Here is a 16,724-nt window from a genome sequence, read left to right on the forward strand (position 1 = left end):
AGGGGTGGCTTCAATGGGGGATCTGTTTGGTATTTTGAAAAAAATAGACATGTTTTGTATAGGTATGGCCCTACAATATATGTTTCAAATATAGCATGATAGGTCCACTTTAAGTTATGTAAACGGGCAAAACAGTTTCCCAAATATTACTGTGTTCCAAAAAGTTTTAAGGCCGCAGACAAAAAAAGCCAGGAAGAGGGAGCCAGTTTTAAATTCCCATGAACTGCTTGTTAATGAGGTGTATCTGTCATTGCCATGAATGTGCTGTAGGACTGCGCATAATCTGGACCTCATCATTCCTTCTTTTTGATAGGATGACTAAAATATTAATGAGAAGGAGACTTATTAGAGGACATGAGATGATTTGAAGTCATGATGCTCGTGCATGTGATGGGTCTTGGCTGATCTTTTATTTGATTTCAAGTGTTTTTGATGCTGTCTCCCATACTGATTTTGTCCTGATTTATTTTCAGTTTGTGATAGATACAAAACTTAACTTGAGATAGAATTGAAACCATTTGGCTGAGCAGGCGCTGTTTCCTGTCTTAGTATTTCCCCTCTCGTACTTTAAAGAATATGTCCTTTATGCCCTGAAGTTATTTAACACAAGAGAGACTTCCTCTTTTCTTTGAGGTCCCTCAAACTGAACCAAATGTTTCTATAAAATAATCAAATGACGACCTATATTCTTTTTGCTAAGAGCAAGTCAGTTAACTTTAAGAGAAACAGGGTCAAGTTTAGAACAGAATAGAGTGCCTTTATTTGTATTCACACATTGTGCAACAGAATGTGCCATGCAGCCTTTGAAACAGTGCATGTAACACTCCACAGATGCATGTAGGCTCGAACACGACACACACAGAGTAATCAAAATACATGATAAAAAATAGTAGTTGTGAATAAATACATATTTAAATAAATAAATAATCGTGACAATTAATAGAACAAATGAAGTCAATAAAGCCCTTACTTCTGCTTTTAAATATATGATTGCCTCTATACAGTTATTGCACATTCCTTTTTATAATATGCAATAACTGGTTATGTGAAACAATATTATATTTCATATTTAATATACTAGAAAAGCAACCCCCAAACAAGAGGTTTTAAAGCCCAGATTTCATGCAGTGTTATTTTTTCTATGTAAACGAAAAAAAATATCTGCAAATTCCTAATGTATGACGCAATACAAAGTAGCTTTTATTTTTGATTGAAACATTTATATCAAGGTCAAATGCATAGGTGTGTGACATCTCTACTGTGCTGCACTGCCACCAACAATACCAGAGGGACTGTGGTGCAGCAGTAACAGGAACCCATCCTGAGGAACAAACACCTGCTTAGCTTTTTCTCAGCTGGAAATAAGTGTGTCATATGTTAGGCTGCAACCAGCCTACTTGTGAGATGCTTGTGTGTTGCTTCTGCTTCCTGACTCCTTTCATTGTTCTGTCTGTGTCTGGCTTTCATTTCCCTCCTCTTCATGTGGAGCTGAGCTTTGAACTTCACTCTGTACATTGGGTTAATGTGATGAATCTAATGTGCAGATGTAACATTTAACACAATCATCTGTCACTTAACACCGCTCCCCTTCTCTCAGTCTACTACCTCATTCGGAGAATCAAAGACCCCGCTTCACCACACTCTCCCTCCGACTAAAAAGGATATAGAGCATAGTGAGGAGGAAGAGTGGGAGTATGAAGACGAAGAAGAGGAGTATGAAGAAGAAGAGGAGGAGGAGGAGGAGGAGGAGGAAGAGGTTAAAAGAGGGAAGGTACATAGCAGTGTCTGGTGCTTTAGAGAAGATGTAGAAGAGACCTAGTTTGTGTGTGTGTTTGCTGTCTGAGCAGCTGAAATGTTGTGCAGTTATATAAAGAACAACACTAGCTACTGTAATAGTTAGCAGAGTCTTTACATATGTTTGAAATACAGACAAGAATCATCACTGGAAATATTGATGATATCTACCATTGCTTCTGCTTAGACACCAGTAGCTCTCCCTAGACACAAACTGAGTATGAGCACTAAGGAGGAAGAAGAAGAAGAGGAAGAAGAAGAGGAAGAAGAGTGTGAGGAAAAAGAAGAAGAGGAGGACGAGTGTGAGGAAGAAGAAGAAGAAGAAGAAGAAGAAGAAGAAGAAGAAGAAGAAGAGGAGGATGACGAGGGGGAAGAAGAAGAAGAAGAAGATGAGAAAAAGCCGCAATTGAAAGCGAAAGCAGCAGATCAAAGAAGAGAAGAGAGCAAAGCAGTGCTAATGAAAACCGCAGAGACAAAGACAAAAGAAGACAAAAGGAAAGTGTTAACTCAAGGGAGGAGAGCCCAGGACGAGGTATATTGTTCCGTAGTGCTAGATGCTAGTGCTTGTGTGCGTTGATAGACAATAGGATCCTCCTGTACCCGGTTATGATGTCGAGACAGAAAACCCATTATTATACTGTGGATTTAGAAGTGGTGTGTTTATAGTATGTAGATCCTGACCGATCACTGCGTTGTGGACTAGTAATAACAGACTTCATTTTGCATCTGTAGACTGTTTGTTGGTTCCCTAATTTACTTTGAGACCCGAACCAAGCTGAGTACTGATTAGTGAGCGAGTGATATCGCTAGCTGTGTGTTTACATGTTGTTCTGCCAGAGTGGTCATTTTCAATTTAAGAGGCCCTTTTATGGTTTTGGGGGTTTTCCCTTTCCTGTAGTGTGTTATAAAGGTTTTCCTGCATGTAAATGGTCTGCTAAGGCTAAAATCCCAAAGTTCCCTCCCCCTGCCTGAAACACCTCGATTGGACTCGTTTGTTTACTTCTGTAACATAGTGACATCACTACGTAACGTCACTTTGTAAAACTTGCGCTTCTATTGGCTAATGGTCATGTTAATGGGATGCATCGAACGCTCTAACACATTGTACTTGATAGGCTTAGGGGCGGGACATCTCTAAGCGTTTGACCAATCACAACAGAGCCAGCCAGCTAACCAATCAGAGCAGACTGGGCTCTGGTTTCAGACAGAGGGTGAACTTTAAAGCACAGTTGAGGCACAAAATACAAATATGAACCTGAACATTTGCATAACATGTTCTCTTGAACAGCTTCTACTGCAGTGTTTTCAGCGCTTTACTTAAGACTTGTTTATATGCCGTAGAGAGCACAAACATAACACATTCACACACTCTCTGTCTCCCTGCCAGGATTAGCAGTTTCATACTGGCAAGCTTCAACCTAGATTAGCAGTTGTATACCAACAAGTCTCTGCTAAGCCAGACATTTTGCGTGAATAAACTCAGCGAGTTTACGTCTAATTCAGAGCATTAACGGGAACACTTCACGTCACTCCTCTGCTCTCTGGTATACACATCTCAGTGTCACAAACTGCAAGCACACATACCGGGGTCTGACATCCTCTGTTTACTCTATGGCTGTTGGAGTCCCGAGGGCTTTCCACTCTGATAGTCTCTCTGATTCCATCGTCAGCCTTAATCCCCCTCCACCAACTCCATGGAAAGGAAGCAGCCCAGTGTTTCCCCCAGTGTTTCTCAATCCCTGTTTCTCAATTTATTTTTCTCTATTCATTAATGTCTTGTCCTTTCTGAGTCATCCAGTCTAATTGTGTACTCAAAACTTCATCTGAACCCGTATTTTCTTCATATTTGCTACAAAATATATATATATATATTATAAACAATTAATATACTGTCTGTATGGCAGTGTATTAATACCTTTATATTTCCATTCCCTAATATTTCCTCTCGCTCTCCTTCTCCTCAGTTGCAGGCTCCCAGTGTGAAAGGCTTCGACTTTGCCAAGCTGCACCTTGGCCAGCAGAGTAAGGATGATGTCATGGTGATCCAGGAGGCGGTCCAGCCAGGGCCCGGCCCCGGACCCCTCCCCTTATGCTTTAAAGATGGCTTCAGTCCGTCTGAAAATGGGGAGATCCCCACACCTTTATCCAAAGCCTCCACCAAGGCGTCACGCAGCAGCAGAAGGCGAGATAGGTCAGTGCTGCAGAGCGACTAAAAAACGGTCAAAACTAGTCCAAATAAATGTCCAGAAATAAGGACATTAAATGACTTCAGTTTATGTCTGCGTAGGTTGTGCTGTCATGGGTTACGTGCAAAACAAAAGGGTAAAAAATAGTCTCTAAATAGGCATTACCAGCCTTTTATCGTGTAGTATTTTCTCTTCTCCTGGTCAAAAACTTGTTTTAATCAAAGAAATGTGTTTGGGTTTTAGTTCTCCTCCCTATAACGGTGTGTATTTACACATTTAACAGCTTCTTTTTTCACTCTGGTTTTCTACCTTCCTCAGTTGGGACAGTCAGTCAAGCAGACAAAAAGCTTCTGACGGATCCTCAGATCAATTATTAATGCACCAGACATTAAGGGTCCGTCATTCATACATACTCGGGTTTTACGTTTTTGTAACTTTAGTTATAACACTAATTGCATCGCTTAAGAGATGACACCAACTCAGTAGCATATTGTTTAATGCATTTCTTAACTTAAGTTGCTATTAAAGTCCATTACAGTAATCTGTTTTATGGTGAGGATTTAATAACGGTTGTTCCTCTTCTCTTGATAGCCAACCAGGACAAATGTTATAATTATCTCAGTGGAAACACTTTCCAGCATGCAGCACGACAAACTTAAAACCAAATGAGCATTTCCTAGAAGTCTCTTCCGCTTTTTTCTTTCTGAAAAAGCACTATTCACAATTATGCATGGGTATTTCCGCATGTTAGTGTATTCCCAGGCTTGTATTATTCATGTTACTATGTGTGTTTGTAGGATCTCTCCTTCTGACGGGGACTCGGTGGTAAGTGACCACTCCAGTGAGCGTGAATCGACAGAGGAGAACCTGAGAGCGCACGCCACGCCCAGCGACAGAAAGCAGACGCATAAGCTCCCCATCAATGTTTTAAATGGCAAGTAGTAGCCGTGGCAACACTCTCATCACTCCTCCAAACACAGAGAGCACACACGAGGGGGGGAAGGGGACGGAGGAAAGGATTGGGCGGACAAAAAGAGAGCAACTCAAGCTGGCCTGATTTGATTGACATGCGGGGCAGATAGAGGGCAGGGGTCACTCTCTGAAGAGGTGGGGAAAAAAAGACGCAGAGGGGAAAGTGCGGCGACGAGCCAAGCAATGACATCAAAATGAACAGTGGGGGTAAAAACAACACTTGGTGGGAACTCTAGTTGGTGGTCAAAAGAAGTCCAAAAAGAGGAGGCAGAGAGGGATAGGCGGGGGAAACCCAGATGAAGTTACTCCATGTGACAGCTTGTTGATAGACTCAAGCCTGCGATGCCAGTCAGAGACTAGGAGCTGGAGCCGGAGGCAGTCAGGCACACAGACTCCAGCCTGACTCACTCACAGAGGAATGGTCTCTGTTTTGTTATTGATAAATCTCCGCCCGGCGCTGTATATGCTCTGCCACAGTGTTCATAAGGAGGCTGCGTATGAGACACACTCAGTGGTATGTAATGTCTCTTCCTGTCAGTGGATCCGGGTGTTTCTGATCCTCTGAAGCAGCTCTTTCCCTTCCTTTCCCTTCTTTCTGATTAATGAACTTCACAAGACCAGAAGCTTTTATTAGCCGCAGAGATTCATCCTCCTAGATGACTCACTTGCCCCGTCCCTCTTTAGAACGTCTGCTTCTCCTCTTTTTTCTCTTCATTTGTTCAAGTTGAAACAGCTCTCATGGTGGGCAGACCTCAATTCATAAGGCTTTTTTTATGTTTATTGCTACAAACCACTTCTATCTCAGCTGCTTTTATTTGATCTCCCTCTCCTCTATACAACTCTTTTGTTCCCTCTCTGCTGCGGTTTGCAGGCAAGAATAGAATTGGTAAGAGTTTGTCCTCTCTGTCTGCGTCCCTGCAGTCCTCAGGCGTGACCTCCAGCAGCTGTGTCTGTGCTGTCTGTTTGTTTCTGTGCTAGATTCCTGCCCCGCTATCCATCACTGTCTGCTCAGCTGTCCGTCACAGTGTAGAGACCAACTTCACCAACAAAGGGAAAGTCCTTGTTTGGAATGAGGTTTAGCTTTTCTAAATACTAATCAGTCTTCATTTCATTTCAACACCAGAAACATTTAATCCACACTAGAAACAAAGTTTTCATTCCAATTCTTACGCAGTAGTTGTCTGTGTTTAGTCCCCTGGTTTAAGTCCCCATTAGCATTCGGACTGACCGTGTTTCCTAAGATTTGACCTTTACTTTCATGCTTCCTTCCTCAGGTCCTCCTCCTATGAATGGCACAAACGAGCAGCTGTCCTCGGCCGCCATCTTTGAACACGTCGATCGGATGTCTCGCACAGCAGATGCAAGCAGAAGACTCCCCAACAAAATCCAGCTCATCGCCATGCAGCCCATGGCCCTCCCCCCACTGCGCAGCCCCCCCATCAACGGCAAACTGTCCGACCCAAACCAAATCAACAAAGAGGTTTGCTCTTCTTTTTTGGCATAAACTTATCTTGATGAAAGAATCCAAAAGTATAAACATTAACATTGTTATCGATGGTACTGAAGACACATGTTAAATACATGTTAAACCAGAGTGAACAGACCACTAAAAAGTAGGCAACACTGTCTTCTGGTCTTTCTTCTTTATTAGATAGAAAAAATGACATTATTTTGAACCCCAAATTGGCTCCTTGTAAAGTACAGATGAATCAAAGACTTCAATGACTGTCATCGGTTTGATAAAGAAAACCTAATGGGAGCAGATGTCATCGCTCCAATTCCTTTAGAATATATCATTCCCTAATTTACTGGTTGAAATGGACATAACATTATTCATCCTCTGATGCTGCTGTAGTTCTTGTGATTCTGTGTAATGTATGTACGCATGAACAATCGTCTAGCTGCTTGTTAAAGTCGTAACTCATCTACTATGAGTCTTAATTGTGCCTATTTTGAGAATGCCGTCTAAAGAGGTAATTGTGTCCTCAGATCCAGGTGGCACTGAGGCAAAAGTCCGAAATTGAGCACCATCGTAACAAGATCCGTCTGCGTGCCAAGAGGAAGGGCCACTATGACTTCCCTACCATGGATGAATCCACGAATGGCCACGGAGATGCTAAGGACCAGGATCGCATCTATCAGAAAGCTCAGACCCAGATCGATAAGATCCTGGACCCTGATGCCCAGACGCCCTCCTTCTTCATGGACTCAAAGAGAAGGTTTGGCTCATGGCACTTATTTAGTTCTATGGTGGAAAAGTTGATCTTGATTTGGAGGACATTTTACATCCGGCGTGGCTTTCATGAATGGAATAATACTCATTCAATAGATTCATTTATATTTGTCCATTTATCTGTCAGTGGTCGAGGGAGGCGCTCGCCCAAACAGAGGATGAAGGAGCAGCTGATCGGAGGCATGATGGAGGCAGACAAAGACCACCTCATCTCTGAAGACAATGATGCTGTGTACAGGAAGTGTCCTGGAGTCAACAATGTGGCCTACATAGTGAGTAGAACAGGAACACTTGTGTTTTTTTATCAGATAATGAAGATGAAATAAAATATCATGTAAAATAAGTTTGACTAAAATGACGGAAGAGCAAGAAAGGACAATTGACAAAGGACTAAACAAAAAACTAGCTGAAAAAATGTAAAGAAAAAAACATTTAGATGAATAGAATGGACTAAAAGTTGACTAAAAGTAAAAAACTGCGTCAACTTAATCTGGACTAAAACGAAGGATAGAAACGACCTAAATGTGACGTTAGCATTTTCCTCCAAAAAGGTATTACTGAGATGAAATATAAAATAGCTGCCAAAATGGACACTGCATGGGAATCACCGCATGTGTACAATCCTACACCAACCCTAGACCCCTCTAACTGTCCGCAAATGTGTGTGTTGCAGTCGGACCCTGACCAAGGCCCAGGCTCCCCTCACAGCAGCTCCTCCCCCACCGATGACGTGTTCCTCGGCCCTGTTTGCTCTCCACCGGGACATGCCCCTCCCCCGCCCCCCTACATGCCTCCACAGCCCTCCATCGAGGAGGCGCGGCAGCAGATGCACTCCCTGCTGGACGATGCCTTCGCCCTGGTGTCGCCCACCTCTCAGGGCAGCACGGCAGGCATCACTCTGCCCGGAGTCAACAGCAACCCCCCCCTCTCCAGCCCCCCAGGCAGGGGCCCCAGACCGTGGGGTCCGTCCTACCAAGCTCATGGCCCTTTCCCTGGTGTAAGTTACAGGATATTAACAGGATATTAACCATTCAGTCAACGTGAAATAATACTGAGTTCCTGTAGCACTGAACCAAATGATGTGTTAGCACCAGAGATTTAGCTTCTTTTTGCTAAATCAAGTATTGGTGAAAGGTTACTTAGAGAAATAACCTCCCCCTTTAAACTTTTTCTATAAAAATAGTAAAAGACTTAATAGACACATCTAAAATCATCTGTATTCACTCTCCTTCCTTTCCCAAGGTTTGTTCAGCTCAGCATGAAGCCTATAGCTTCAACTTTAATCGTGTCCTCTTAGCAAACTAATCAGTTAAGTATTCCTCCATCTGTCACCCCCATGAAGCTGCGACCTTACAACCCCCGTCAGCTTTCTACAACTCCTAAGTCTCTTCAGGAATATACGCTCACTCTGCATAGCCCCCCTCTCTGCAGGCTGCTTTCAAAGACCGTACAGTCATACAAACCGCCTGAAGGCTGCTGGAATAATAATAATAATAATAATCCTCAGTGTTTGTATTTGTTTTTATTCTTTAACTGTCGTAATTATTGAAGAGAACAAATCAGCACAATACAAAGGCCGGTTTATGCAGCGCTGCGGTTTATTAGCACGCTTAGCCTGGAGTCCATAATACTGCACGTGTGCCGCACTCAGTTAATAGTGTTTTATGTTATGGGTGGAGCTGCCAAGAGACAGCATGGATCTGTAGCATATCCCCTGCTTTGGAATCTAAGCTAAGGAGTAGCTTAAAACTGAGCTGAAATGAAAATAGGATGTTCAGTGCCATCAGGCACTAAATTCTGAAGGTAAAAAATGATGAGTTTTTTTTTAGAGATGGTAAAGTGTTATATTAGCTTTACATAAAGGTTGAGGCCCATGAAATCACAACAACTAGAGCAGTAAAACGTTTGCAAAACCTTTAATGAAAAAACAGAAGTGGTTGAATGTAATGAGGTATATTTATTAGTTACAATTTTAAAGTGACTTGTACTTTACTTAAGTATTTTCATTTTATGTTACTTTATGCTAAGGTAATTACCAGCTCCAACTTCACAAGCTGTTGAGACATTAATGCACCAACAGTCACAGTCTCGTAATGTAATAAATATCATTATGTACAACAAGTTGTTTTACTCTGAGTACTTTAGGTATATTTTGAAGCCAATACTTTTGTACTTTTCAATTTGATATTGCTACTTTTACTCAAGCTTAAAATCTTAGTACTTCTTCCACCACAGAAAAACAGAAGTGTAGTATTTCATAGTTATGATGTTTAATAGTTATAAAACAAAACACTTCCCTATTCAGCCACACCTTACAAATCACTATGGTGGAAGTGCCTCATTTGCGTTCTTAGAATTCCTTCTTTAATGCATTTCACAGCTTTCAACGTACTGTACATGAATCACTGCTCTGCCTCTGATGGTCCAACACCGTGTTCATCCCCAGGTGACACGTATAGTGAGAGACTTCACTTTACAGTGATCAGTGGAGCCGTGAAAAGCCTTTTGCAGGTTCACTGCTTTAAGATGCTATAAAAGGTCAGCTGAGAAGAAAAGAAGGATATCCAACAAGAGCATGCTTAGTAAAAACAACAATGTTTTCTACAGTGTAAGAAAATAACTTTCACTGCGTTGCAGAAAACAAGCTCTCTTTGCTTTTATTGCAATATTTTTGATCAGCTACAAGATGCAGCCTTCGATGTACATCCTTTATGAATATTTTATGAGTTGATTGTATTTGAGAGCCACAAAGACCTTTTTCCGTTTTTACCATTATAATTGTGACTGTCTCCTAAGCACTGTGCTTCTTCCCTTGTTTCCCCAGAGGTTCACTGATCTGTCCCCTCCTCCAATCCAAGGCCTGATATCCAGGTTAGTAGAGTGGAGCATGGAAATGAAGTATTCATGTATACATTAATAAATAAAATGCTTATGTGATGTTAAGTTCCTCCTTCACCAGAGGGATTCCTTATTGATCAGAACAGACTGACTTTAAGCACTTCAGCCGGGGCAATGTTTTCCTCCCACTAAGTTGGGCCTCATGAATAGTGAAAGAGGAGTCATCTCTACTTTATAGGATTAATGGATCAGGTACAAGCAGTGGTCCCTGAACTACTCCGAGACCCCATGTGGTCAAACTAATTATCACCTCCGGAAATGTGAGCACAGTGGAGCTGAAATGTCATCAGCTGTCAGCCGCTCATGGTGGTAGATTGTGAAAAAGTTAAGACTATATCAGAGTCGAAATTATGTGTATTGCCAGCTAGGACTTTACATGTACATACAGGGATTTTGCTTTGTGTATAACCACATCAAAACTGAAAGAGAAAATAAAGTCAAAAGCAAATATAGAAATGTTATAAAACTATTTTGAAACCAGAAGAATGTGTACAAGAAATGTGAATATACAAACAAGTCAAATAAGTATATAAAACACCTGAATCTCCCTACAGGGATCAATAAAGGTTGATCTTATCTTATATGACATAATACTGTAACATATTTACTTTTTAAGTGGAAGACCTTTTCAGATTTAAAGTTGTCTAGGGAGATGCATGAGCTAAGTGCAATGTTAAGTGATATTTTGTAATAGATGCGCTCAAAAACGTCCGTAAAATCCTGATGAGTTTCGAGGCTGTTGTTTGCATCACATAGATCCGTCCTCGCTCTTTGGGACACATGTATTGTGCAATATCATCAAGTGTTAGTATGCTTCCAAATAAGTGTTCCTTCCTCTGGACAGGCTTTATTCATTTGGCAGTATGTGCTGACATTTGAGTATTGTTTTTGATTTGTTATCAAATAAATAAATGTCTCTGAGTAGCCTGAGTCGGACATGACGTGGCTGGTTCCATGTTGTTGAACAAAACACCCTTTAGTGCTGGAAAATGTTCTTATATCTCCCTTCTGGAATGAGAAGCACTGACATGACCGTACAACCTGAAGCCTGTTTACCAGCGGTGAAAGTGCTGTCAGATTCAAAATGATTGATGTGAAACCCCAAGGAAACATTGAGCTTTATCGAGCAGTTTAAAACATTTGCTGCAATTATTAATTATCTATAATGTGTTAGATTATTTTGAAGAATCTCAACAATTAAGAAAAGGTAAACACACATTTTAAAGTCTTTTTTAACCTCTGACAAGAATCTGTAACAGTGGAGTTTCTGGACCTCTATACATACGTATTGCCTCTACTTGTGTTGAGTTAGACACAGGCTTTCCTTATCATGAAATATGAAATATGAAATTGAAGCTGAGTAGAATTCCAATAAATCTGTCACAACACGTTTCATTAAATCACAACAATATGTCCCTTGTTTTCAGGCAGGGTCTTGGCTCCAGCTACCTGCCACCAGGAGACACAGCAGGGCAGTGTGAGCCGCCCCCCCCCGACAGCCTGTACTCCAGCAGGGGCCTCTACGCCGCCGAGCTGCCCTCATCTGCCAGACCCCGACCAGTGGGGGGGGGGTCCACAGGTACAGGTGGAAAATGCACATACACACAAACTGCTCAGGTTCATGCCTTGAACATTCGATTGGATTCAGATGTAAAGAAAGCACCCATGGTGTACATCTGTCTAAACCTCAAAGACTTTAGGAACCAATGCTTAAAGGTTGAGAAATGTATAGATTGTTTTATTTCATCACTTCTGGATGTGGGCCACAGAGCTGTTCCCTAATACAAACGCATACTTCCGTCCCATAAACCTGTCAAAACGCCTTGTCTCTGTCTTAAATTATTAAAGGAGCCGGCGTGATGCTGCTGCCATCATGTGACTTACGCTCAGAGAAATGGATTCTGGCATTGAGCAGAGACACGGAGTGCTTTCAAACTGTAGTGATTGCATCAAAGTATATTAAAGGGGCTGCTGAGAATTGAGTGTCTGGTTGTGTTGCTCTGACATTGTGTGTGTGTGTGTGTGTGTGTGTGGGGGGGTGTGTGTGTGTGTGTGTGTGTGTGTGTGTGTGTGTGTGTGTGTGTGTGTGTGTGTGTGTGTGTGTGTGTGTGTGTGTGTGTGTGTGTGTGTGTGTGTGTGTGTGTGTGTGTGTGTGTGTGTGTGTGTGGGGGTGTGTGGGGGTGTGTGTGTGTGTGTAGGCGCCCAGCTCCATCATCTCACACAGGTGGGATTGTCCAGTCGGATGAATGGTTACCCAGCGGGGGTCAGGCCCGCTCCAGGGCAGAACGGAGGCCTCGGCTGGAACCATTACCATGGCGACAATTACTCCAGGGCAGAGCCTGAGAAAGATTCAGTGAGTACATCACAAATGTGTTTCTGTTAATACCGAGGTCTTGTCTTCTATCCATATCATACTGAAATAAAATGTTTGTTTAATGTCAACAACTCCCAGAAAAAGATGAAAAATCAACAGTGAACTGTTTCTAAGAACTATTGTTGTCTGTGTACTCAACGTCTGTGTATAGCGTATTCCTCTGTGCTGTAAAACCTCCATGTTTGTTCAGAAATATGACAAACACGGCAAGTTTCACTGTTGCATTGCGGCCATCTTTTTTCAACATGAACATAGGTACTGTAGTCTATTTTAAGTCAATCCCACATACATTGCCCTATTGATGTCAATTCTCTAGACTACAGCACCAAATGTGTATCACGCCACTAAAGAAAGTAGTCCTGAACAAGTGCTCTATCAGTTTTAAGTAGCGTTTGTTAGAAAACTGTAAAACCCATACATTTTAGGAAATAATGAAGCTTCTATGAACATTTTGATTTGAGTGTTTAACCCCATTAAATAAATAAGGGGAAGAAAGTTTGAAGTGTCTGTTTTTTAAAGTCTATTCTTCTAGTTCTCTCTTCTCTCACACTCTAGTTCTGTCTCTTGATATTTTCTTCTTCAATTTCCCCTCTTTCTCTTCTCTTCATCCTTCCTTCCTCATCTTCAGTTCCTGGACTGTCCTGACTACACGTCCTGCTCTATCTTCCAGACGCCCAGAGGTGTCATCAGGGAGCCCTCGGCGCCCCCTGCCCACCTGGACATCTCGGGGACGGGCTACCTGTCAGCGCCCCTGAATACGTCTCCTCCTAACCACTCCTCCGCCTCCCTGATCAAGGCCATCAGGGAGGAGCTGCTGCGCCTCTCCCAGAAGCAGGCCGCCGCGCCCAGCTACCAGAGCTGAGCCTCCCGTCTGCAGCTCCACCAGTCACGCCACTGACCCCCCCCGCCCCCGCCCCCGCCTGCTCCGCCTCACCTGACAATACTTCCCATGGAAGTTCCCGAGGGTGTACAGCAGAGAGATAGTCCTGCTAAACTGAAGTAGGGATTTCTCACTGAAGAACTGAATGACAGGATTGTTGACACGGCTCCTAAAGAAATAGGACTACACAATCAGATAAACAGCAGTATGTCAAATCAGAGACAGTGTTATGAAGTGAACAATATGCTGGAACTTTCAAATGAGATGGCGTGTGTGTCCTGCTCCTGATCATGTCGAATCCTGGCCTCTGTGGATCCACATCCTGGACTTTGTTCAGATGTTGCCTAATTCCTTCTGACTCAGTATTCTGTCACAGTTTCGTTCTCATGCTGCCTTCACTATACAGGATAACCCTTAAGACAGTGGTTCCCAAACCTTTTTTCTATCATTGAGTATTCTGACGACCCCTGACTAAGTGACAATAGTATTTTGGACATTTCAAGTTATATTAATCGCGCATAATAATTACAGTATGGAACAATTGTACAATTAGTTAAAAGTGAAAGCAATATCAGCAGGAAGTGAGTGTTGAACAAGTGTGAATATTGCCTCCGAGATGAGCTTTCCTGCTGGTTTTAGGAACGTTTAATACAATTCTCTGTATTATGTATTTCTTGGAATCATGCATACTTGGTTAGCTTCCTTTTTTTGGACAAATTCAGTATTTTCTTAGTCCCTGGTTGTTTTAACTGCCTAGTTTATTCATTAATTACGCTGTTTAGCAGAGGAAGAGGAAAGGCACATCTAACAATAACAATTTGATTTATTTTTGGCACAGAAATGAATGAAAAGCAGAGATACAGGCCAACTGTAGTTGAATTTAAAGTTGCTTTGTTAAGCTTTGGCGACCCCTAGTGGGGGACCCATGCACAAAGACACAGTGTCATTTGAAGGATTTCTTTCTTTTCTTAACCTACCATACAGGTATTTTGTTGTTTACCAAATCCAGGTCCTTAACCTCTTTATCACCATCGTGTACTACTTCCTGATTTCTGCCACAATGAGCCATTCTATGCCTTGACACTGTGATGTAGTTCAACGACTGTATGATCTACAGTAGGGTCAGAGATCACAGCCAGTTCAGGCAGGGCGCCTATAGAGACTAATGACACTCAGTAACACTATGTCGTTTTTACATACTTACTACAGTAGCACGATAGCAGTAGAGTTAGTCTGAGGTGATCTTTTTGGACTTACAGTACATAACTAGTTTGTTGTGAACAGCTTTCAATCATGTTCCTTGCTTTTATTTATACTTAACAGCTACACAAACATGGAAAGAAATGGCGTTGAATTTGGAGCTACAGGCACACGTGTAACACATCATGAATATAGACTTTCAGTATGTATCGACTGTTAGGGTGTAATGATGTATTTGGTTGTCGTTGGATGCACTGTATGCAGACTACTGGGTACAGCTCAGGTTGTTCAAATTGAGATTTGCTTGCAGACAAATCAGCGACGGGACACTTTGAAGAGTCACATTGAAGAACTGTTAATGAGGGACTTTCACAGAGACTTGTGGTGTGTTTTTACATGAACCTGTATTTACTATTTACTGAACCACATCTCTGGTTCATGCAGTATTTAACGTTTGCCTTTTTGTTAGCACAGGAAGCAGACGAGTACTGTATTTTGTTTTCATGTATGGTTTACCCCAACCAGTCCTGTTTGTGTGCTTTTCACATTTCTTTGGATTCTTTGATCTTGCCTCATGCCATTTTGTTCACCTCAATGTCTCTTAGTCATCGTACTGGTTGGAAATAATTACATTTTTTTTTTTTACAAAACCCTCCCCTGACATTTTGTGATGTTTTGGGGCTTGAAGTGATATTTTATTTAAATAAAATGATGGAAATGATGGATTTTAAAAGCAGGGCTTTAGATTTATTTTTTCAAAGTGTGTACCATATTTTGTGCTCGATTACAATTCTTCTGGCATGACTTGAAATACTCTACAGTTTTCTACTTTCCACCCTTTTTTGTTTGAAATGTGATGTGCCTTTTGGACTCACCTTAACAGAATAAGTACATCATTTATTTCCCTAGATACTTTCCAAGGTCTTGTGATTACCAGCCTTGATTACATTTGATTTTAAATACATTAAGATAACATTTCATCCAGTTAATGCTGCATTTTCCGTGCATGGAGTTTCCTCTGATATGCAGGGAGATGGACAGTTTTTCATTTCACCTCTTCTGTTTGACGTCACCAACCTCACACTGTATGCCTCAACCTGCTGGTTCTGTACTGTAACAACAGCTCCTCCACTTGTTCACCTTCAGTTCTTTTTTTATAACTATTATTTTTGTTGGTGTTGTTGTTTTTTCATCTATTTCTACATTGTGTATATTGTGAGTGGTATCTGTTGGCTGGCCCAACTTCACGTCTGATTGATGTTGCATGCTTATTATTGTATTTCTTTGGTTTGTTTTGCCGCATGCTGTTCCAAAATGTCTTGAAATACAAAAGAAACTTGTCACCTGACATGTCCTCTGATTTTAAGTACTCTACTACAAGTCGATTTAATGTTGATTTATATTTGTTATTAATTTGTTCTCACATATCACCATTACATTAGTTGACCTACCAGTGGCACCAGCATATTGTAATTCATTGATTAGTATATTGATTTGAAGCCTAATATGCACACATCATATTTCAGGTCAGCCATTCATTCTGTACAAAAGCACTATTGCAGGTGTTGTACTTACCACAAACAACCAGAAGGTGTCACTACAACACAAGAAAATCCACTTTATTCACAACAAAGACGGCTCCTTTGGCTGCGGATGATGTCACCATCTCCTGAGCATCTCTGTAAGTCTCTGAAAAAGCACTATTATGTACTGTTTCTCACTATTACAGGAACTGTGATAATCTCTCAGAATAATGAAGGGTAATGTGTTCCTTTTTATTTATTTTAAATAGGGTTTGGCGGGTGAATGATTCCATGTTGATCAGTAATGCTTATGTTATACATTGGGTATGATATGATGTGTTTCTTATGATAATTAGTCAGAAAATGCAAAAATAGGAACAGTTAGATGGCAATAACACGCATTATAAATGTAAATAAATAAGCACGTTAAGTAAAATGTGCTCTGTTACCGAACACAAGGCAGCATTTTCCCCAAACTAAGATACTTTGTTGTCAATCAATGTGATTAGAAGTCCTGTATTGAGTTTATGCTTCCGCTGAAGGAATACTTCCTGTTTCTCTATATTGAGTTCTATCTCATCCCATCAGACGTCTCCCCTCTAATCCCATCACAGGATCCAAAACCACTGAATGTAGCAGCTAAACGGTCAGCAAAGCTCCTCCG

The 16,724-nt window shown here is 41.5% G+C and overlaps 1 protein-coding gene across 2 annotated transcripts in view; it reads left to right on the forward strand.

Moving 5' to 3' along the window:
* The window catches only part of LOC104945695 (UPF0606 protein KIAA1549-like), a 48,555-nt gene extending 32,608 nt beyond the window's left edge, over window positions 1-15,947 (forward strand). Inside the window, exons 12-21 of one of the 2 annotated variants that reach the window (XM_010771402.1) lie at window positions 3,759-3,985; window positions 4,778-4,914; window positions 6,227-6,432; window positions 6,942-7,171; window positions 7,313-7,457; window positions 7,859-8,182; window positions 10,010-10,056; window positions 11,511-11,668; window positions 12,282-12,436; window positions 13,086-15,947. In XM_010771402.1, coding sequence (XP_010769704.1) covers window positions 3,759-3,985; window positions 4,778-4,914; window positions 6,227-6,432; window positions 6,942-7,171; window positions 7,313-7,457; window positions 7,859-8,182; window positions 10,010-10,056; window positions 11,511-11,668; window positions 12,282-12,436; window positions 13,086-13,319 — 1,863 coding nt within the window. In that variant the 3' untranslated portion in view covers window positions 13,320-15,947. The remainder of the gene's footprint in view (window positions 1-3,758; window positions 3,986-4,777; window positions 4,915-6,226; window positions 6,433-6,941; window positions 7,172-7,312; window positions 7,458-7,858; window positions 8,183-10,009; window positions 10,057-11,510; window positions 11,669-12,281; window positions 12,437-13,085) is intronic. The other variant, XM_010771404.1, reaches the window with a different exon arrangement.
* Window positions 15,948-16,724: the final 777 nt, after the last annotated feature.

This window comes from Notothenia coriiceps, unplaced genomic scaffold (genome assembly GCF_000735185.1).
Source record: "Notothenia coriiceps isolate Sejong01 unplaced genomic scaffold, NC01 NC01_scaffold00009970, whole genome shotgun sequence".
In the NCBI taxonomy this organism is placed as follows: Eukaryota; Metazoa; Chordata; class Actinopteri; order Perciformes; family Nototheniidae; genus Notothenia; species Notothenia coriiceps.